The sequence below is a fragment of the Chelonoidis abingdonii genome, chromosome 3, assembly GCF_003597395.2.
Source record: "Chelonoidis abingdonii isolate Lonesome George chromosome 3, CheloAbing_2.0, whole genome shotgun sequence".
Taxonomy (NCBI): domain Eukaryota; kingdom Metazoa; phylum Chordata; order Testudines; family Testudinidae; genus Chelonoidis; species Chelonoidis abingdonii.
This window is the reverse complement of record NC_133771.1, coordinates 30,458,557-30,482,109: the sequence shown is the minus strand read 5'-3', so window position 1 is coordinate 30,482,109 and position 23,553 is coordinate 30,458,557. Positions and strand designations below refer to the sequence as shown.

General features: G+C 38.2%; 1 protein-coding gene across 1 annotated transcript in view; it reads right to left on the bottom strand.

The window, feature by feature from the left end:
* The window catches only part of ROCK2 (Rho associated coiled-coil containing protein kinase 2), a 179,259-nt gene that overhangs the window by 30,727 nt on the left and 124,979 nt on the right, over positions 1 to 23,553 (bottom strand). The window contains exons 8-28 of the mRNA XM_032792336.2: positions 22,445 to 22,536; positions 21,421 to 21,580; positions 20,755 to 20,818; positions 20,219 to 20,230; positions 17,428 to 17,516; positions 16,821 to 16,869; positions 15,761 to 15,896; positions 15,531 to 15,622; positions 15,002 to 15,248; positions 14,618 to 14,724; positions 13,356 to 13,515; positions 8,315 to 8,475; positions 7,425 to 7,609; positions 6,075 to 6,144; positions 5,243 to 5,346; positions 4,947 to 5,133; positions 2,581 to 2,674; positions 2,374 to 2,468; positions 1,392 to 1,571; positions 950 to 1,118; positions 351 to 527 (exon numbers count right to left, since the gene is read on the bottom strand). Of these exons, the coding sequence (XP_032648227.1) occupies positions 351 to 527; positions 950 to 1,118; positions 1,392 to 1,571; positions 2,374 to 2,468; positions 2,581 to 2,674; positions 4,947 to 5,133; positions 5,243 to 5,346; positions 6,075 to 6,144; positions 7,425 to 7,609; positions 8,315 to 8,475; positions 13,356 to 13,515; positions 14,618 to 14,724; positions 15,002 to 15,248; positions 15,531 to 15,622; positions 15,761 to 15,896; positions 16,821 to 16,869; positions 17,428 to 17,516; positions 20,219 to 20,230; positions 20,755 to 20,818; positions 21,421 to 21,580; positions 22,445 to 22,536 (2,630 nt within the window). The remainder of the gene's footprint in view (positions 1 to 350; positions 528 to 949; positions 1,119 to 1,391; positions 1,572 to 2,373; positions 2,469 to 2,580; positions 2,675 to 4,946; positions 5,134 to 5,242; positions 5,347 to 6,074; positions 6,145 to 7,424; positions 7,610 to 8,314; positions 8,476 to 13,355; positions 13,516 to 14,617; positions 14,725 to 15,001; positions 15,249 to 15,530; positions 15,623 to 15,760; positions 15,897 to 16,820; positions 16,870 to 17,427; positions 17,517 to 20,218; positions 20,231 to 20,754; positions 20,819 to 21,420; positions 21,581 to 22,444; positions 22,537 to 23,553) is intronic.

Sequence of the window (23,553 nt, the reverse complement as noted above, 5' to 3'; positions counted from 1 at the left end):
AATAGATAAGGTTTTGGATACCCAAAAACTTTGAGGTGCATAAAGTTAAGCACAGACACTGGATAGAGACTACTTTGGACATAGGGCAATAAAATCACCTTACAAAATATTTCTACAAAATGATTGTTTTAAAATTATAAGTCTGATTTGGTTGCAAACATTGAACATTTAGAAAAAAAACAGGCCTATTCCTTGTTCATGCAACATTCTCTTTAGTATGTTCTGGATTACAACTTGTACTTCCAGTGCTTTTGACAAAATTATATTAATGGTGTTAGTTATAAAAAAAAGGCCAAAAGGACAAAGTTAAAACAAAACGTAAGTGCACCAAATGGTTTCAGGGATGTCACCTGTGCTATCAGGTTCTGAAGGGATGTGTACACAAGACAATGGTTCTTCCTCTGAGTCAGAATCAGAGTCGAGAAGCATGTGAGAACTGGAAGGCTTAGTGGCAATACTGACAGAGGTAGAAGAATGCTGGTAGGTAAGAGACATGGACTCCATAGTGTGGGATTGAGTAATATGGACTAAACACCCAGCACAAAGGAGGAAAAAGGATAGAAGAGTTAAAACAGAATCACTAAAAACAGAATATTAGTTTTTATATTTTATCATTTAATACAGTATTTACAAAATGAACATATCAGTTAACAGAAAAAATAGTTTGAATGAGACACAAAATGTAATCTTTTAATTCTTAAACAATTGAAATGAACTTTTTAAACACAATTTAAGAAGAAAGAATTAAGTGTAGTGAAAATAAAGATAGTTTGTCAGTTAGTGCATGAATATTAAATACTATTAGATTACTGAAAAGGTACAAGGAATTACAGAAAAAGCAAGGAAGTCACGGAAGCATAAGAATGCCATTTAATACTTTGATTTCCATGAAAAACCCCCCCCACTATGAAACTGATAAAGACAGGAATATTAATAAAAAAAATCATACCAGGGAATCCATCATCTGCCTCAACATCCCCAGGTCCACTGCCTATGCTGCTGCAGTCTAGGCCAATATGTATTGACTGGAGCTGTGAGCGAAGTTGTTCAATGTCGCTATCCTTGCTGTCAAGTGTCATCTGCAGTTCGATTCGTATCTGGCTCTCCTCTGCTATTTGCTGTGAAAATGATTTGAAAAGGTTTGCCTTTTAGTATTACTGTTGTACTCTATAATTTCTTATTTATAGTATTTTCTTGGTGGAATGAGGACTTTACAACCAATCTTGAAATACACAACTATTTAATTTCTTTAGCTGTATCATCCCTAAGATACGGAAAATGTATGCATAATAAATACGACATCTTAGAATAATTTAAAACTCTGTTTCCATTGCTTAAACAAATTTAAGAACATTTTTATTGCTATTTATTGCCGTAAATTCACTTCTTACTGCCTGCATTTCATTGATCTCCTTCTGATATTTAATCATCATCTGGGTTAACTTTTCACGTTCAGATTTCAGTTCCATATGCAGTTTCTTATTCTCCTTTTCTTTCCTCCGCACATCAGTGTCAGCTCCACGTTTGACTGGATCTTTCCGATTCAAGATTTCAGCCAACTTGTTTACCGCCTTAAAACAAAACAAAACACAGAACACACAATAAAGCCCCCACAGGTAAACAAGAGGTACAAATACTGTCATCTCTCCAACCCATGATTAGCCTCTATTAAAATACTTTACCCATGAATTCAAACATATTTGTGCATTTCCATGTAAATAAAATACCAATTTAATTCTGTGGATGAATCAAGTATTATAAAAATGATAATGACATTTCACTCTGGAACAAAGTAGTTTAGTTCTTTTACATACTTTCTTTCAATAGCCCAGTTAGTTAGAAGCCAAATACATCTTTGAATTGGAATGTCTAATATGGCTCTAGGATGCCTAGAGCACAATGCAGGAGCACAAAATCTGACATGAAGTCTAGTTTCCAAACTTTGGCAGAGTTTATTACCAGATGCTTCAGGGAAAGATGAAAAACACAGAAAAAGGTAATTCAGAGTTGCTAACAATATAATTTCAATCAAACTATGTCATAAGCAAAGTACATGTCAATACTAGCTTCTCTGAATCAAAATAAAGGATTTATCAGAATTAGGGATTTATACTGGGCTAAATCACAGTTGGACAAACTGTTTTATTCAAGCACCATGTATCTACATTACAGGTCTGCACTCAAGATGAGCAAGTTTCCCTACAGTAATGTGATTTAGCAAAAAGCTCTGAGGATATAAAAATTGCATCCAGGCTTCAATGAGTGCATACAGCTGGTTTATAACCAAAAGCAACCATTCCATTTAAAAATCCACTGCATGAACTGTATATTATTCCAATCATCATGATCATCTGCTCATTCTTTTATACTTACCTGGATTTTCAGTGTTCTCTCATTCAACAACTGCTTCTCAAACTGAGTTTTAATAATTGCTGTATTTATTTCTTCCTCTTTTAGCCTTGCAATTTCTGCAACAAGGTAATAAGAAATCTGTAATGGCTAATTAGAGAATTAAGTGGTACACTTTTTGAGAACGAAATCATTTTCAAATTAAATTCAAGTTGTGCAGCGAACACTCACGTTCTTGGACTTCTTTCAGTTTATTATTCAGTTCCTCTTTCTCATTAGCAAGATTAGCCACATCACTAGTTAGTGTCCTATTGGCTTCCTCCAGCTTAAAAAAAAAAAAAAATTAAGTATGTGTTACCACACAACAAAAAGTAATGCAACAGATTTACTTGATTACTTAAAAGGAAAATACATCAGAATGAGACCATGATAAAAGAATAGAGGATTTGGCGTAGGAAGAGAAATGGGAGGCACAGAGGACAGAGTGACCAAGCAAAGGTATGTGAGCGACCAGGGGTGTGGAGGAGAGAGAGGGGAGCTAAATGAAAAATGTTGTAAAGATTGGGAGATATGTAAAAAAAAAAGAACAGGAAGAGTCTGCCATCAAAATCAAGACACTAACAAGATCAGGACTTGGCAGAATACATGAAAAATTACAGCCATCTGGAGGCAGGAGACTTCAAAAGAGAGAACGTGCAGGTTTAAGTGCTATATGGAGTTGAGAAACTTGGGACTGAAGAGGGAAAAAGGAGCTCACTGCAGCAAATATTTAGAATGAAAAGAAACTAAAGAAGAGTCTGCTGAAAGGGAGAGCAGGAATATAAGCCGAGTCAGAGAAGCACAAGCACAGAGCTGAAGATAATCATATACCGATGTGGTATATGATATTTCTCGCAAGACAGAGCAGGCATTCCATAGACAATTCAAGGAGAGGGTTAAGTTTAATTGGTAGGGACAGAAGAGCATATGGTTATGAATAATCAGGGTTAATTCAGATTTCAGAGATGTAGAGGAGGAGGCAGATTTTAGATAATGATCTGTGAGAGCTGGAGAGAGGTGATGGAACTGAAGTACAGAAGGTTTGTGTAATATGAAGGGCAGGTGAGGGGAAAGGAGAGACCCATGTGAGGGACACAGTGGTGGTCAAGATCCAGAAGATGTGTGTGGAAGCGCAGGTGTTGAAACTGAAGAAACATTTCAAGGAAGGAAAAGAGGTAGTTATCTCAAGTTTATTCCATCCAGTTAATGATGGAATAAACAGCAGTTGATGGAAAATGCAGACCACATGCCTACTGATTAACAGAGATTAAGTGGGTCATAGCTCCACATTTTGGGATGTGACTAAGAATTAATGAGACACTCCAAGAAAGCTAGTTTTTAATTGAGAGTGCTGGCAGCTCCAGCTGCTTCTTGCTTTCTAGAGGGCCCGAAGGGCAGACAGGGTGACCTATACCTGTAAGTTTAGCACATTAGGATCAGGAGATATAGAATTGGCAGGCCTGGATCTTTTCTCTGGAACTAGCTACTAGATCTGAATTCTTCCTAGTTTTCAGCCTACGTTTTAGTCACTGGTATTTTTAGTAAAAGTCATGGACAGGTAACAGACAGTAAACAAAAATTAACAGCCTGTGACCTGTCCATGACTTATACTACATACCCCTAAAAAAAACTTGGGCCAGGGTGCTGTAGGTGTTCGGGGGGAGGCAAAGGAGGGGAAGCAGCCTGGGGGCGTCATGGGTGCTGGGCGGGAGGGTTGGTGGGGCTGGCAGGCTCCCTGCATGGCTCCAATGAGAGCTGCGCGGGCAGTGCCTGCAGGCAGGGGCAGGGCACAGAGCCCCCTGACCCCTCCGCCTAGGAGCTGCAGGGACATGCTGGCCGCTTCTGTGGAGTCCTGCCAAGGTAAGCACCGCCCTGCACCCCAACCCCCTGCCACAGCCCTGAGCCCCTCCCAAACCTAAACTACTGTTGCTGTAGGGGATGGGAACATGGTGACTTGAGAGTGCCCAAGCAACGGTCAGTTTGGCTGGCCAAGAGGCTGCCCGAGCAGCCCTGGAGCCAACCGCTGCAGAATCGCTCCAGCCACAAACCTCTTCTAGCCAAAGGAACCATCTCCTAGGACATCATGTATTAGAAAGACTATGAATTTTTATGGTTGAACTACACACATCTGAAAAAGTATGATTTAGAATGGAAAAAGTGACATAACCTTGATTACAGCAACATGAACTGTACCATCATGCACAGATTTTTATATACAACTGAATATACAGACATTCTCAGTTTTGTTTCCATAGGTCCAAAGTATGGAAATAACTATTTTTTCATCCAGATGTGAAAAATATGTAAACCGAAAATGTTTCTCAGTATTTGTAATGATTTCTAAATTTCAACTAAAACAATATTAACCATGTAATGGCTTTTAAAAAAAGAAAATTCATGATCTCATACTGCTTTCCACTAGTCCACTTTAATAAAAATCCAAAAATCTTTCAAGCTCCTATTTCTGTAAGCGTCCAAATGTATCTTTGTTATAATGATTAAAAAACTTTTAGAATGCACAAAAATATACCACAGGAATTATGATGCAGATTACTCACAGATCCTATGGTAGCATCTTTCTCAGTAAGTTCTTGCTTATGTCTAGCCATCATCTCTTTAATCTCCAATTCTTTCATGATCTTCTCTTTTTCCAAATCAGAGTACTGTTCTTCAGCAATGGAGCGAGCAAGTTGCTCTGAATCAGCTTTTGTCAAAGTTATCTCAAGTTGTGCAGCCAAGGAGTCTCTGCAAATTATTGAAAAATAATTAGTTCAGAAACCAAATGAAAACCTTTTCCAACTGAAGTAAATATCCTGATTTTCTGTACATATACAATTAAGTGGCAAACCCTCACCTCTCATCTTGTAATTCTTGTATCTTTTGCTGCATTTCTTTACAAAGTTTAGTCTTTTCTTCACATTCCTCTTTAAGCTCACGAACTTGGGTCTTGTACAAAGTCTAAAATTTTAAACAAAGAAAAGGAAAGAAAAAGGATTTGCATATTCTAGCTTATGGGGTTTCTGAATGAATGAGACAAACCATGTTAAATCAAAAATCCTTTAATACAGCAAGAGGCCAAGCACAGCAGTGTCTTGTCTCTCCTAGACCTGACTTAAGGCAGCAATACTTCACAAAACCGTTTCTTTCACCTTCAATGCATGCATCCCCCCCAGTCACCAATACATTCCTCCATAAATGTGGTATGCATGCACCCTTTCAAAGAACCTCCATCATCGTCACCCTCCTGAAACCCAGCTAGTGGGGAAAAGCGGAACCACTGAAATCTCCCCCAGTCACCAATACATTCCTCCATAAATGTGGTATGCTGTCCTCACACGATTAGAAGTTCAAAAGTATGTATGCATGTACAATTTATAAACCCACATACATACGTACATGCTTTTTCAAAGTGTTTTTTTTGTATTGCAACATAACATTAAAAATACTTCAGAAATTTGTTTTTAGAGAGGTTTTGAAAAAGCACTCTTTCCAAATCTGTAACTATTAAGACAATGCTGCATAAGCTATCATGTCCATTTGATGGAAACATAACTAACAATCAAGAATTATTTATTTGTTCACATACAAAGTTGATCTCCCACAGAAATACAACTGTTCATCTAACTTTGAAGGTACTGTTTCTGCTCCTTAAAGACTGGATTGGTAAAACAAAAACAAATACATACTGAGAAATATTGTTCAGCTTCAAGCTGGTCTTGTAGCTCTTTCATTTGTCCATCTGCATCCTGACGTTCTCTGTAAAGTCATAAAACAGTGCTCGTAAGCAAAATTTGTGAAGATATTTCAAACAACTACATAAGCACAGAAGGCTGTGTGCATGCACACACGTCTGTAAAACCCTCTTATATCTTAGCATCCCCTGATCATAGTATGGTCTTCTATACCAAATCCTGAGGGATCCTCAGTCCCCCAAGGTCAGGTATTCTGCCTGGACAGCTATGAATACTATGCTCTCTTCCGAGCTGGAAAGGTTACATGGGCTAGCCAACAAGAGACATTACTAAAGCAAATAGTCATTGGCCTTTTCTCTCATCTCCATGCAGGACATCAATAAAGTGACAATCCGAGCTCTAGAACCTCATGCAGTCTGAGTCGCAAGGTAGACCTTGAACCTTAATTTAGTGCTCTTCGTAGTGTAGATTTTTTTAAACACACCCATTATTAAGGCAACTCATTCAATCACTAGTCAGCACATATGAATGATAACAGTAATACTTTGCACTTCTTCCATCAGAGGAACTCAATAGTGCTTTACCAATGGTAGTGAATTAGACCAAGAGAGCCTCCACGTAACTGTCATTTTACAGATGGAACAAAAATGATCTAACACCTATATTAGCCTTGACTTTTCAGCCACAAGACCATTCTTGCTCCAGAAAACATAAATTAATAATTACAGAGAACAACAAATCTCATATGAAACAAACTCCCCTTCCCATTTTTTTTTAGTATAATAAAATATTTCTTTTAATTAGTGGTAACTGATTAGTGTTTGTAAGTCACACTGAAGATGAAGTTACTAAGCACTAAGACTATCATTTTTAGCTGCAAATTTACAGGTGTGCAATCATTTTAGTCTGATTCCAATATAGACTCTCAGGGAAAGCTAATTCTAATCACCTTTTAATTTATCTCAAATCCTAACATGTTCCTTTATGCCTTCACTCAATCTATTTTTTTTTTTTTTTTGGAAAACAGCATTTCAGAGTAGCTTTCTTTTGAATCTACAGGTGTAACTCATGTGGTCAGGATTTTTTTTTTTTCTTTTTTGTCAGCTCTTTGGGGAAGCAACCATCTCTTAGTATGTATTTGTATAGAGCCTATTACAATAAAGCCTCAGTCTCTGCCAGGACCATTGGATACTACTACAGTATAAACAGCAGCAAACAACAATCAGGAGTGTCTATGATATGGTTGATTTTGTATAGTCAGGATTTTATGTACACATGGCTCTCAAATTTTGCATAAGATAAAAATACAACTGAACTTTTAAGATTAAATAATTAACTACTTACTTGCGGAGTTCATTATTTTGCTTTTCCAAGCTCAGCTTCATTTCCAGAAGATGGTTATTCTCTTGTTTTAGCTGTTTCTCTGACATTTTCAATGTGTTGACTTGTTGTGTTTGCATCTTCAGGTCATTCTGTGTGAGGCAGCGCTTTTGTGTTTCCTGTTCTATTTTTAATGTCAAGTTTTTAACCTGAAAAATAAAGAAATGTCTCTCTCTCTTTTTTTTTTTTTTTTTGGGGGGGGGGGAAGGGTGCGTGTTACATCAGAAGAATTTTACAGACATGTACAGTAAGGAACTCTCAGAACAATATTTACACTTTCACTGATTCTCTATTGTTTTTATTGTATTAACTATGAACTACTGTATAGCACAAACACGTCTTTTTTGGATGTAAAGATTATTCTATAGCTAAAATTATCTCTAAGTAGAATAAGCAAGTTTTTCACCCTAATATTAGAGAATTTTACATTCCGCATATGAAATTTTTCTAAGTTTGTCACAATGCTGAAAAACTTCAGAAAATGAAACGTTACGCTGTAAGGAAGCCTTCCAGCAACTTACAGAAGTGAGGAGATATACTTACTATTCTTTTCATTTGTAAAGATTTACAGATACTGCCCATAACCAGGGGGGAGGGATAGCTCAATGGTTTGAGCATTGGCCTGCTAAACCCAGGGTGGTGAGTTCAATCCTTGAGGAGTCCATTTAGGGATCTGGGACAAAAATCTGTCTGGGAATTAGTCCTGCTTTAAGCAGGGGGTTGGACTAGATGACCTCCTGAGGTCCCTTCCAACCCTTGATATTCTATGATTCTATAAATACTTTTAAAACTGGAACAAATTTTACAATATCCAAAAGATTTCAATGCAGACTACTTATATAATTGCTACTTACATCTTCATTTAGTTTATCCTTTTGTTTAAGCAGTTCATTTATTTTCTGTTGAGACTGTTTGAGATCACAGTCCAACATAGAACACCGCTTTTCAATTTCTAACAAGCCGTTTTCTACTTTTTGCTTTGAAGCTCTCTCCTCCAACAGCTTCTTTTCCATTTCTGTGAAATAAGAGAATTTAAAATGTGAAGTCAGTAAGAGTTGTAGGTGCCCAGCCCTACTGAAAATAAGGACATTTATTTAAGTGCCTAGCTATGGCCAAAATTTTAAACTTGGGTGCCTAGAATTTAACAAACTTTGGATTACTGTGGGATGAAAGGTACTAGATGGCATGACTGAAACTGATGATAAAATTATGAGACACACAAAGGTGAATGACTTAATATCTTTTACAGGACCAGTGTCTGTTGCTGAGAGAGACACGCTTTTGCGCTTATACAGAGCTCTTCTTCAGGTCTGGGCCACACAGGCAGTGCCCCTGACAATTTCAAATCACAGTTCAAAAGCATGGAGGTACTAGAGCAGTTCAAAAAAAACACTCACTAGACTATTTTTAACACAAGCAGTAAGCACAATGGTGATTCAATAATACCAGGTGGTTCAGCTGGTGCATCAGCTGGCTGAACAACTTGAACTTTTGCCATCCTATTCTACGTGCCATTTCCTGTCAAAATCTACCCAAATTTGGCCACATAATAAGCCTTTGAAAAATTACAGCTCATATATACTCAGTAGAGACTTCAATTTTGGCAGCTAAAATCTCCAAAAGAGTCCATCCTGAATGAGTGTGCTTGAGCATCTCACAGCTCCTAATGTAAATCAGACTGCATATGCTCTATCCCCACAGAGCAATTGAGCATGCTCCAGCTCAGGACTACAAAGGAGATGCCAGACTTCCTTGGAATGGCTTTTCCCAGCTACTTTGGTCCAGGTTGGGGCTGGACACTGGAACTGAGATCAGGGAGCCTCTCTCTCCTGAACTCTCAGTCATAAGTGCTGAAAAAAACAGTGGGTGCTTAGCACTCAACAATCACAGCTGATGAGCAGGGGGTGGCAAACAGCTGATGGGGGGGGGCGCGGTGCTGCTGCCAAACAGCTGATGGAGGCAGGTGCCACCATCAAACAGCTGTTTGGCAGCTCAGGGAGGGGCTTGGGGGAGGGTGGAGAGCAGACAGTGGACGGGGGCCTTGGGGAGGGGGCTGAGTGGGGAATGGGAAGAGGCAGAGTGAGGAGAGGGACTCGGGGGAGAGGGCAGAGCAACAACAGGAAGAGGCAGAGTGAAGGCAGGGCATAGGGGAAGGGACAGAGTGGGGGCAGGGCCACAGGGAGGAGCAGGATGGAGCACCCCTGGGGAAAAGGAAAAGTCAGCGCTTGTGCCCTCAGTTATTCCTCTGCTGGTACCCCAGGCAGCATGGAGGAGGAAAACGATCAATTTGAAAAAAAATGATCAATTTGAATGCAGAGGGGACAAAAGCCAGATGCCAATGCTCTGGCGAAGAGTCTAAAACATCAAACACCACCCTGAGAGCATGCTTTGCCACATTTTGTCCCTCAGTCAAAATAGCATTTGCCAGCCTTCTTTTTATCATCTGGCAAATCTTGAACATACAGGATCACCTTCTCCCATAGACGGAACTGATAATAGGCCATCATCACATGGCAATGAACCACCTTAATAACAAGGGAAGAGGGAAAAAAAACACCTCTCCCCCAAAGGTATCAATCTTTTCTCCTCCCTGTCAGCTAGACTGGAGAGGACTTGGCCAGACATAAGTCTGTTTTTGGCAGCAGCCACAACCAGCAAATTGGGCACGGGATCTATGAAAACAAGAAAACCCCTAATGAGGGATCCAATACAGTTTGCCAGCTTTTTTGGAAACAGGCTGACAGGAAGCAGGAGCTGACCAAGCAATCTTAGCAAGCTGTAAAAGACCATCCAGATTTGACAGCGATAACCTATTTCTGGAGGTAGTCTCAAGTATGTTGAATATTGGATGGGAGGTTTCCTCCACAGCCACAGAAGGTAGGTTCAGTGTGGATTCCATGCAATGCACCAAGTCATGAAACTGAAAAGCATTCTCAAAAGGGGAAGAAGCAAAAGTCACATCTACTTCAGGAGACAAAATCAAGATCAAAGTCATTTGCTCTTGTTCAAAAACAAGCACTCTTTCTTCATCCTCCTGATCTGGCAGTTCTGGCTGAACAAAGGACTGCTGAGCCACTGCATCCTTATCAGAAGAAAAATCACTTCTCCATCCAAAAGGAGAATGATTCAAAAATTCTGTAGTGGAACCTAATTGGGCAATGGAGACAAGAACTGCCCATAGGAGGAGGAGCAAAGGAAATAGGGAACACAGGCTGAAGAGGCACAAACTGAGATGAATCAGGTTTCTTAATTCTTCCTTTATTCTCCTCTAAATGAGGATCTGATCTTGGATCACTACAGAACACTTCTGAGAGAACGATGGAACTGCAAAGTGGAGAGAGAGAGAAGGTGAGAAAGATCTGCTAGGGGATCCTGTACTAGACTTAGGAGAGGAAGCAGAGAAGTATACTGAGAAATAATCTCTTCTGCTCTTCTCTTTTTTTCAAGTGAAGAAGATACAAACTGCACAACTGATGATGCATGACTCTTCCTCATTGCCATCTTTCAGGTATCTAAAAGGGTGTCATGAGGAGGAGGAGGGAGAAAACTTGTTCACCTTAGCCTCTAAGGATAGAACAAGAAGCAATGGGCTTAAACTGCAGCAAGAGAGGTTTAGGTTGGACATTAGGAAAAAGTTCCTAACTGTCAGGGTGGTTAAACACTGGAATAAACTGCCTAGGGAGGTTGTGGAATCTCCATCTCTGGAGATATTTAAGAGTAGGTTAGATAAATGCATCAGGAGTTCTAACTAGTATTTGTCCTGCCATGAGGCAAGACTGGACTGATGACCTTGAGGTCCCTTCCAGTCCTAGAATCTATGAATCTGCTTGCTCAGATCCAAGGAATGCTAGACAAGGAAGGTGCAATCAGTCACCACCTGTAGAAGTCCTTTTGGATCACAGGCTTCAAAAAAGCCGTGATTCAAAGTCCCCCAGACTAGGAAGTACCATATCCAGATAAACGCTCACTCTGCAGCTCTGTCTTCAAAGTTGAACCCAGAAACTGACCTGGATTTTAGAGTTGGAACCACAGAGCCACCATCAGAGGTCACGATCCAGTAAGTCTAATTTACAGGATCTGCACCGCTAACAGACCATCTTCTCACCCTTCTTTCTGGAACTGATAGAGCCCAGAGCCAAGGTCTAGGATCCTTAGAAAGCAGATAGTCATTTCCACAACAATGCTTCAAAGCCTGACAACTTAACAGAAGATCTGGAGAAGAATGATGAAGAGCCCGACATCTTGAACTTTAGGCAGCTTGTTACTAGAGAAAGCCACAGGCACCAAACCTAGTCTCTTAGGCTTCACATCTGATGACCACCCAAGAACCAGAGGTTTAGCAGCTGAAGGTACTTAAAGGAAGTACTGCATCTATTCGCCCCTCTTAATGCCTGGCACCAACGTCCAGCAAATGAACACACCAGAAGGAGAATGACTTTCCCCCAAGACTTCAGGCACCTAATATGATTGCCCGTCATTGGAAGACACAGATGAGCATCAGCATGTCTTTTAAATCCCATTCTTTTTCTTTGTTCTGCCATAACACAGAACCAAACCTACAACTCTACAAAAACCATCTACACTTATTACTATACTTAAATTACACTACACACTAAAACACCACCACAAAAAACTATCAAATGTACTATCATGGAGAAAACCCTGGATCTGAATGAATCAGAGCAGTTAATTTCCATTCAGCATGAGCAGTTGAAAGAAACTGCGGTGGTAGAGGACCCTCAGCACTCCTTATATGGCCTTGTGCTCGAAATGTTCAAAAACACTAGGGGAAGTATAGAGAGAGGCGCACCACTGTTCCAATGAATACTGCTCGGAGAAGTTCTACCGTTAGCACCAACCAGGCAATTAAATACCCATAAGTGGGAATACACAGAGCCAGTCGAAGAGGTTAATGTACATGAACACAGTGACTGCCTGGACTAAAATCCTTTTATTTATCTCCAAATAGTTACCAATAGGGCAGTGCAAGAATCCTTAAATCAGGCTCACAACATACGGCCCGCGGCCGCTGTGACCCTCGGAGGCTCACTGTGTGGCCCCGCGCAGGGATTCTAAACCCGCGCACAAGGCGCTCTGGGCAGCCCAGAGTCCTTTGAATCCCGCCCGGGGGATATAAAGTCTCAGGGCTCCCCTGGCTACGGGCAGCCCAGAGTCCTTTGAATCGGCCACAGCTGAGATTTAAAGGGCTTCAGGTTCCCTCACGGCAGGAGCTCTGGGTTTTTAAATCCCTGCCCCAGCCCCGCAAAGCTCCAGGTTCCCCAGCCCCCGGAGTCCCGCCATTTATTTGCCCCTGAGGGCTCCCAGCCACCTCTTCAGCTGGAGCCCCTGGTTGATTTAAAATAAAGTATTACCTTCCCACCTCCAACCCTTCCTTTTCGCCACAGCTGTTTTGGTGGGGCCGCGCTAAGGGAAGGACGTTGTTTCCACAGGCGCATGCCTGGGTGGGTAGTTCCACGGGCCAGAGGTCTGGGGGGGGGGGCGGGTTTCCGCGGGGCCGAGAGGTTTCGGCCCTCAGCTGTTTTCTTTGGAGTAATGTGGCCCCTGCCGCTTTACGAGTTGTGCGGGCCTGCCTTAAATTATTCCACCAATGTACCTTAACCCTAACATGCAGGAGAGGATCATTCAAACAGCATCCGCATTCAAACCTTGGCCACTCTTGGGATGGTCAACTTAGGGGAAAAACTGTGCCAAATGTGATTACTTTACGTGATCTGAACAACTCTAGAATTTTTAATTTATATACAAAACTCCTGAATCAGCTTCCTAACGTGATTCAGAAGTGTATAATCTTATAAAATTTCAACTTCACAATTAGCATTATAAAACTTATATTATCTAGGTTACATAATTTTAAAATTAAGATTGTATGCATACCTTTCATGGCTTCAGACTTGGCTTCTTCAATAGATTCATATATTTTATTTTTGTCTGCTAATCGTGCTTTTGTGGCTTTATGTTCAGCTTCTTCTTGTTCCAGGTTCTGCTGCATAACCTTGAGTTTATATGTCATGTCTATTTCCATGTTGCTCTTCTCCTGTTGAAGTTAGAGGAAAAAGGAAATTGACTTCCTTGACAAAACAATTATTCTTGACTGCAAACTAAGGCTAAAATAGTTATGAATAGTAGTACTATGGAGCATGACTAAAAGGCAATACACTGACAGAAGACGACATAGTCCATGTTCCAAGGAGCTTACAAATTAAGACATTTGTCCTGCAATTGATTTAGTGTGGGCACAAAGGGGCACTGCATGGCTGCAATGGTACTCCTGTGTGTAGAAAAAGGGAGTACTATGTCAAGTTAAATATGGTTCAAAATTTAGAATTTGTGAAAGCAAGGTTTTATAAAACATAATACCAATAGAAAAGTTTTCATAGATTTGATTAAATGCTACGAATAAGTTTAATATAGTAAAAATAAATTTGTACAGAACTGGAGCTTTATATGGTACTTTACAGAGAAAGAAAATAACGTCGTTCCTGACTAGCAGATTTTATAATCTAAGTGAGAAAAACATCGAACATACAAATAGAGAAAATGTGGCAAATGTTAAGGAAATAACATAGTGCAAATTGCATTCTAGAATGCAGCAAGTAAAAAAGCTCTACACTTCAGCAAGTTCTGATTTTTAATGGGGACTAAAACAACCTTGCGCACAATACAGCCTACACAATAGAGCATCCCTCTAACATCTAATCTGCTATGAGCAATCTTTTAACATGTTACACAGATTGCTTGGAAAGCTCCCTGTGCAACACACCAAGAATGAATTCCTCTAATAATTACTACAGACTACATCTAAGATTTCTGAAGAGGTCCACACCTCCACAGACTACATCTAAGATTTCCGAAGGGGTCCACACCTCCATTCAAAAATTTTTAGGGGGTCACAAATGAAAAAAGATTGAAAACCACTAGTCTAAGATATTCCTCTATCTTAAAAATACATTTATGCATTTCCTACACATGCTGAAAATTATTTAAAGAGAAAATTTAGGGAAAAAAGTTACCAATTCATGTAAGTACCATGGAGCTTCAATCTGACTCAAGTTTAGTTTCCATTAATACTGTCATTTTATATTCTACCTTTTATACTGAAAACCAAGTATACATTCTACTTTAACATGTGTAGTTACCTTTTCCAAATCTGTGAACTTCTCTTGTAATTGTCTCTTCTCCACTTCTGCTTTGGCTAATGTACTCTTTCCATTTTTTACTTCTTCTTCTAGGCTAGATATTCGACCTAAAAATGTCCAAAATATCAACCAGTCAGAAAACAAGTTAGCAATAAAAAGAAAAAAAAGTTAGCTACAAAAGTTAGAACAAATACATTCACATTTAATAGGCGATTCAGAGGTGTTAGTAACATTTTACATCTACTGATAAAATTTTATTAAGGAAAGATACAATTGACTTGGCCAATGTATTAAAATTAGTTACAATTCCCAGATCAAATAATTACACTGTACTCTTTTGTATTTCTGAAACATGAATCAATGTAGACATATTTACTGTAATACCTTGTAGATCACTGATAATCTCTGACCCATGATTTCGATCTCGTCTTTCAGATTCTAGGGCTGACTGAAGATTGATGAAGTCCTTCTCAAGTTTGAGTTTAGCATTCTCTAGCATGCAGTTTTTATCTTGTAATTCTCGATTATTAGCTTCCAACTGCTGGATTTGCTTTGTACTTTCGGTCTGATTCTTCCTTAACCTGGCTGCAGTATCAGACTCTGTGCGTAGTAAAGCATTGGCTTCATCCAGCTATTGATTAATAAATGCAGATTTTAAACAATTAAAATGCAAAATGACCATCTCCATTACAAATTAATCAACAACTTAAGGACTGAAGGAAAAAGAAAAATATGGAAATGTTTTCTAACATTACATTAGTAAACCAACACTTCATATTAAAATGCAACTTCTGTAACTACTTGCAATTTTCTTCTGCTAAGTAGGAAGCCTGAACTTCAATAGCCCATTATAACAATGACTTTACATTAACACACACACACACACACACACACACACAGAAATACAACTTGCCTGTCTTTGTAGCTGATTAATTTTCTCATTTGATATCTGAGAGTTCTGATTTCTCCTTTTTAAATCTTCAAGCTGGTCTTTCAAACTGTTAACTATAATAAAATAATCATATGTTACCTTCATCACACACTGATTCACAATTTTTAAACAGATCTTACCAACAAGATAACAGTTCTGTTATCTTATGTTAAAATCCCCGTGTATCACGTTTAAGGTTCTGTTCCACATACCATCATTTTCCAAATTGCGTTTTTTATCTGCTTCATGTTCTGCTTTCCGCTGGTATTCTGCATTTTTGTGCAGAAGAAGAGCCTTCTCTCTTTCTAATTGCCTTAATGCAGATTCTACATTCTTCCTTGATGTTACCTGGAGATAATTATAGTTAAGTTCAAATAAAATACACAGAACCATGGTATTACTTTAAAGATATAAAGGATAACTCATAGATTCCAATTAACTTACAAATACACAAAAATGTATTCCATCTGCTTACTGTATACACACACCGTAACACTTAACAGCTGTGTTTGTATATAACTGCAGAACAATATACAATTGGCAAATAACTGTACAGTCATAAAGTTCTGTTTCTAAGGAATCTGGATAGTCAGGAGATCAGTAATGGACGTAAGGCCGGTTCAAATCCACCCCAGACTGGCAGTGCCTGAAAGCTGTTATCATATGAAGGCTCTGTTGATGGTCCATGTTAAATGACTGTGGGGGCTTATGTCTAGTTTCCAGTGACGAAGTATGCAATGAACAAGCAGTATCAGCAAAACTGGCAGACTCATCAGCAAAACCAATGATTAAATAGGCATGACAACTAAGCTATATTCATTTCCTCCAGAGGTGGTTCCTGAACATAGGGTTGAGGCACAAGGATGGGGCAGTAGAGAGATGCTTGAACTGCCACTACCTGTTCTCTGCTCTATGGAGGGAGTATTTCAGCCTTCAACACTATCAACTCTGGATCTTTAACTGAAATTCAATTCACACACATTTTATTTAAATGCTATTTCTCTACAAATTATTAACTAAGGCACAGGACATAGTAAACATGATTATGGAATCAATTAAATAATATAAGAATCACTCTACCCTCCTCTTGCCAAGATATTGCAATAGTGGCAGCACATTTATGCTAAGGTATACTGTGAGAACATAAACTCATGTTCTTGCACCATAGTTACATTATTACTTAAAAGTTGGTGTATCCTGAGAAAAGTAAACACACCTAACACATATAAGAACACTTAAGCTATAAGTACAACAGAAAATACACTGATTTACCTCTTCATCTAGTTCTTTCACGGTCTTCTCTAAACGAGCATTAACAGACCTGAAAAATATGAAAACAAATATTAGAAAAAAGGCAAATATTGGTTATAATGAAAAACAGAATAATGCAGATGTGTCTTGTGAATCTTCTATAGTGAATCCTGCTTTAAGCAACCACACAAGCACCGAGGAAAAAAAAAATTTGTCCAGCAGAGTGGTCTTCTCTAAAGACGAAACAAAATGTTGGTCAGGGATGCAACTCCATGCTCTGGGTATCCCTAAACCTCCGACTGCCAGAAGCTAGGACTGGACTACATGGGATGGATCACTCAGTAATTGCCCTGTTTTGCTCATTCCATCTGACGCATGTGTCACTGACCACCGTTGGAAGACAGGCTATTGGGCTACATGGACCATTGGTCTGACCCAGCATGGCCACTGTTATCTTCTAAAGGTAGTCGTAATCATATGGAGCTAACAAATTGGCTGTATAAAATAGGATCTCCTTAGAGGAGCTGGGATCCCTTAAGTATACTTTTAATTGTATTTTAAGTTTTTAAAATGGAAAATTAAAAAAGGTTTGGTATAAATATGCCAAATATAAACCTCTGTCTCTTACCTGCACTTCTGTTCTAGTTCATCTTTGGCTTGTATTTCATTATTGAGTTGTTCTTCTAACTTGCTCAGTTTTTTCTGAAACTGTGCAAACTGTCAGAAAAAGTATGGTCCACATATAAAATACTAGCACATAAAAATGTGTGTAGTTCAGTTAAATAGCCAAGACAGATGAGCAATGAAAATCAATATAATCTTTCAATTTGATGGGAACACAAAATTATTTCTCAGCCAGTCACCACCACTGGATTATTGGGAATTAAAGTTACATCTCTGCAAGATATTAATGCTCATGAAGATTCTTCATGAAAATATCCATAGAAACAAAAAACTTGTTGCATACAGTAATAAAATAAATCTAGCCACCACAGTATTATGTGCTGCATATGGTGAGACACAAAAGCTCCACAGGAATAGAATGCTGTTTCTGGCCCTCTCCTTTATTTTCTCTAAACCCAACCCTCGAGAGCAGATTCTTTGGATTAGTCGCTCAATAAATAAATAAAATCTATCAGGCATATGACCAAAATGGATGACATTTTAAGAATGCCTCTAAGCGTGCTCAGGTAGAACACATCATGAAGGAAGGTGAGAATTTCTTAGTCTAACATTTGCACAGAACCTAACTTGTCCCCATTACATTTTGGAAAACACCATATCGCCAATTCCCAACATTCTAAAACCGTAAGTCAATACACAAAAATTCATGAGACTGGATTAAAAATCATAAATTTGGGAGTTTTTAATTGCCTTCTGTGCTTCTGAGTCTATAGGGTTCTTGTTTTCAAACTTTTTTCTGCAACTATGAGGGGCAAAAACATTTTTAAAAAAACAAAATTTGAGATGGCAACAATTATATGACTCGAGGAGCTGGAGCATTAAGAAAAACCTGAAATGTTGTGAGATTCATGATAAAAATTAGAAGAGTTGGCAACACAAATATAGCATTTTATCAGTCCTTTGTATTTTACAAATCAGAAATACAGAAAATAAAAGATTTGCTATTGAAATGTACAATTGAAGTTACTATGTCACATAGGGTCAGTCCTGGGGCCAGTTTTGTTCAACATCTTTATTAATGATCTGGATGATGGGATGGACTGCACCCTTAGCAAGTCTGCAGATGACACTAAGCTGTGGGGAGAGGTAGATAAACTGGAGGGCAGGGATAGGGTCCAGAGTGACCTAGACAAATTGGAGGACTGGGCAAAAGAAATTTGATGAGGTTCAACAAGGACAAATGCAGAGTCCTGCACTTAGGACGGAAGAATCCCATGCACCTCTTCAGGCTGGGGACCAACTGGCTAACCAGCAGTTCTGCAGCAAAGGACCTAGGGATTATAGTGGATGAGAAGCTGGATGAGTCAGCAGTGTGTCCTTGTTGCCAAGAAGGCTAATAGCATTAGTAGGAGCATTGCCAGCAGAACGAGGGAAGTGATTATTCCGCTCTATTCGGCACTGGTGAGGCGACATCTGGAGTATTACATCCAGTTCTGGAACCCCACTACAGAAAAGATGTGGACAAATTAGAGAGAGTCCAGCAGAGGGCAACGAAAATGATCAGGGGGCTGGGGCACATGACTCACGAGGAGAAGCTGAGAGAATTGGGCTTGTTTAGTCTGCAGAAGAGAAAAGAGTAAGGAGGGATTTCATAGCGGGCTGAAGGGGGGTTCCAAAAAGGATGGAGCGAGGCTGTTCTCATTGTTGGCAGAAGACAGAACAAGGAGCAATGGTCTCAAGTTGCAGTGGATGGATATTAGGCTGGATATTAGGAAACACCCACTGTTAGGAGGGTGGTCAAACACTGGAGGGTTATCTAGGGAGGTGGTGGAATCTCCATCCTTAGAAGTTTTTAAGGCCCGCCTTGACAAAGCTCTGGCTGGGATGATTTAGCTGGTGTTGGTCCTGCTTTGAGCAGGGGGTTGGACTAGATGACCTCCTGAGATCACTTCCAACCCTGATATTCTATGATTCTATGCTTAGCTCTAAAACCACTGGAAGAATTCAGCAGATACTGCATGCAATTTTAAACGGCAATAGCTTCCTTTTAAAGAACACTAGACACTCCTAAGCTGCACAGTATGATGGAAAGGAAGTACAGAAGCACAGGATGTATTTATTTTTATGTTTGCATGAGCTTTTTCCTCAGCTGTTTTTAAAGGTTTAAAAATTAGCAAACCCTCACAATTTTTAATTAATGGCACAATCCCCTTGAATTACTAAGGGAGGGCTAAGGTCAACTGTGGTTAATATATTTACTTATTTTGATATACATAAAAATCCTATCAGACTTTCTGCCATCTTTGTGCATGAACTCAGTTGGCAATCCACAAATACTGAATAAACCTTCCTGCTTCAAACACTCACTCCCCTACTGAGGGTCAGTTTTATGCTTATAACCATTCCTTCACCAGTACTGTGTGAAAATTTACTTTTCATGCCCTGGACAAATTAGCGACGAATCACTTAGATGTGGAGCCAAAATCTACAACATTCCCTGGAGCAAAATCTTTTGTGGTGAATAACGCCTTACACATTTATTTGCAAAATAAATTCTGGTTGCCAAATAGGAATTAAAGGTAACTATAGTATAAATCTGAATTAATATTAACTTCATTTCACTGATAATTAACTGTAGGCTCTCTTCTTAAAAGCAATTTACAAGTTCTTTTATTCATAAACAAATTAATCCATTGTTAACAGTTTACTGAGATAAACCTTTAAGATATTACTTAATGCTGACAAAAAATCCCAACTATCTTAATTTCTTTCATGATTCAAAATAATGCACCTACCTCTTTGCTGTCCTATAAAAAGGAAGAAAACATTTTTTTAATTGTGAGCATTAAAAAAGGAAAAGCACAGGAAACATTTCCTACAAATCTTTTTTTTGTTTTTAAATGGTCTCAGCATTCTTACTAAAATTTCAGACTTAGAATATTTTATACTTTGAAGGTTATCGTGGAATCTAATCATGTTTTAATTACAAAATGTTAAAGAATTTACAAATATTTGTTTTATTACATTTTCAGTGGTTGCAGAAATTTATACAAATGTTAATACAACTTTTTTTCATTTCTAAATGAAACTAATACTATATAAACACAATCCTTTCATCTAAAATTTACACTGCACAATTTCATGTAGTAGTTTGACATTTTCATGTTACAGATGGAATCTCTGTTAGTAAATATATAGAAATATTCTAACATTAAGTAATACAAACTAGCTATTCATAACTGGATATTGTTTAAATCCACTGTGCATGTCTTAACAGACATAGCAAAATAAAGTAAACATACATTAATGTTTATTTTTAAAAAGTACTTACCTCATTTTTCCTGGATTGCATGGATTCATTTTCTCTGCAAGACTGAGGAGAGTCACTTAGCAACCTGTCGGAAAAAACTCAACTCTTATTCAAGTTTTCAACAACTCTAGCAACCATGCCAATCAACTCATTTTAATCAATTCTCTCAAGTCTTAATCTCTGCTAGGCTATTCTCTGAATGAAGCCATTTTTATTCAGTACGAGTTTTCATTTGACTGTTCTCTTGGCCAAAGTGAATGTTCTGACTTTTTCAGTTCAATACAAGTTTCTAATGTTTAAATGAATACTTACAATAGTTCTGTAATTATTTAAATACAATACACATGACTAATAATGCAAATTCAACATAAATAGTAATGAAAAGAAACAGCCTTAACACAATGTATGCCCTAGTTGTAGACTTTTTTCTAAAATTAGCTAACCCAAAAATCCAGTATATATGCTAGAGCACAACAGCAATTTTATAAGTGACTACATAAAAATTAGAAACATCCAAAAAATGGCATATTTTGATAAATCCAACTTAAACTCCACTTTTCAAATATTCAACAAGGGACAGAACTGTATCAAGTGTAAAATTAGATGTGTTTAAGCAAAAGGAGAGGAATGCAATAAAATAATTTTCAACTATATTTGACAAGATGCACATTAAAATACATCACATACAGATTCTCTCGATAGTAGGTAAATCCTATAAAAGGCAGCTGGTTTCCCACAAAGGCTTTGGGGATTGGAAAGGTTTCCACGTCTCCTTTGTCATCCTCAACGTCATCAAAATTACTGCTGTCTATGTCACTGCTAAGCTCAGGTACAACAGGAGCAGCAGCTACAAAGGAAAAAATGGTCAGCTTCATGGTAAGAGTCAATATCCTGTTATGGATATATCAACACACTATATAATGAAAGGCAGATATGGCATACAGTAATTTCATCATTTAATTTATATTATTTATCACATAGCAGATCCATTAATATCTCTAGATTAATAAAATAATTTTCTTTCTATACCCACATCTGACAAAGTAAATATTTTGAAATGATCTGTTACCATGCCATACAAAGAAAATAAAAAAAAAAATCAGTTTGCTGAGGCAGGCAGTTTTTACTGCACAAAACATACGTTTTCTAAAGCATCCGGATTTAGGTCAGATATTTAATCCCAATTTTAGCTTAACTATATTAAGAAGCTTCAATAAGTGCATCTGATTACAGAAGTTTTGACCAAATGGTAAACTGAAAGAAGCTACATTTTTACCAGGGGCAATCAAGTTCTATGAACTTAAACTATTCTAAGTGGTAGGTTAGACTGTACTCATACAAATTTATACAACTTCAGGAGGTAAGTAAGTTAGGAAAGTACAACTGACTTTATTTTAACAAATGACTACATAATCATCAAACTCTGCTGTTCAAACAAATGCTCTCTCTATATATTTACGGCATGGCAAAAAGACAAAAAGGGGTATTTATGAACCCATATTGACATATATTTTACTATAAACATGAAAACTAGTAAGAAAAACAGCTTGAGACACAAGACCCCTTCAGAGAGAAAAAATTCACTTAACAGTTTTGTACGGTAAAAAAATATTTTTAAGTGTTTTACATTTTTCATTTCACACAGTTAATCAACAGTAGCTGTTTATGCAAATATTGAACATGTTAAAAATATAAACTACAGTTCACTTACTCTCTCGAATGTTATCCCAGTTCCACTGATCGCTCTTAAAGAAAGGGTGCTGTTTAATTTCTTCTACCCCACTTCTCCCAAGTCGCACCTCCCTAAACATAGCAATTAACCCAATTTCACATTAGAAAAATCAGTACTCCATTTTTGTTAAGTAACTTGTGACTTGCACTTAAGTGCACAGAGACTTTAAACAAAATCAAGGTTCAAAGAGATGTGGGCAGTCAATGTAATTCAGGCTAACTTTGATTAAAATCAACTCATCTGTCGTTTCTCATATTAAAAATGCTCCCAGTTTCGCAGCAGGCACTCTCTCTGCACGTACGAAAATGGCTAGAATTCTGAATCTGCCACGTGTGGAGTAAAACATTTTTCCATCTAGATTTTGTGTAGAAAGGGAGCACACAGGCACAAGTTTTAAATAAAAAAAATTAACTGCAAAACTTAGAAAGTCTGCCAAACCACATGACAAACCTTAGGACGCAAATGAAGGGAAGTCTGGCTTAGTACACAGAACGGTTATTCAAAATCCCAGTGAAATAAATATTTCAAAACTTCTATCCTCCTCCCCTAAAAAATAACCCTTACATGCCTTTTGCTTAAATTTGCAACGAAGTAATCAGGTGGCAAGTTTTAGAAGGGACAACAAACTTATTTTTTACATAAGACTATCTTTTAAGATAGCTCTCAGAACATAAAAACAACTTATGGACTTGAACAAATAAGTCACATGATAGATGCTCATTCCTTCTTGTCACTAAGTGCTTCAGTAGTGATCATGTATACAGAAAGAGGGCATCTGTTTTAAATAAATCCCCCAAGCACATATTTAATATAAACAGGAAGCTGTACACACGTGGGAGAAGTACTCCTAGACACTTTTATATTATTAAACTCTTCTCATATATCTCCTCTCCAACTTTCAGTCATCTTAGGTCTTGAACAAGACAAATCCCTACTAAAGCAGCTCTTTCATGAATGATATTTCTTTAGCTGCATGCAATCTTGCTCAACAGACCACACAATCCCTCTTTGAAATACAGAACTAGTATACACCACCAGACACATATTTCTTTATTTAGGTGTTGTTTTTAAAATCAATCATTCTACAC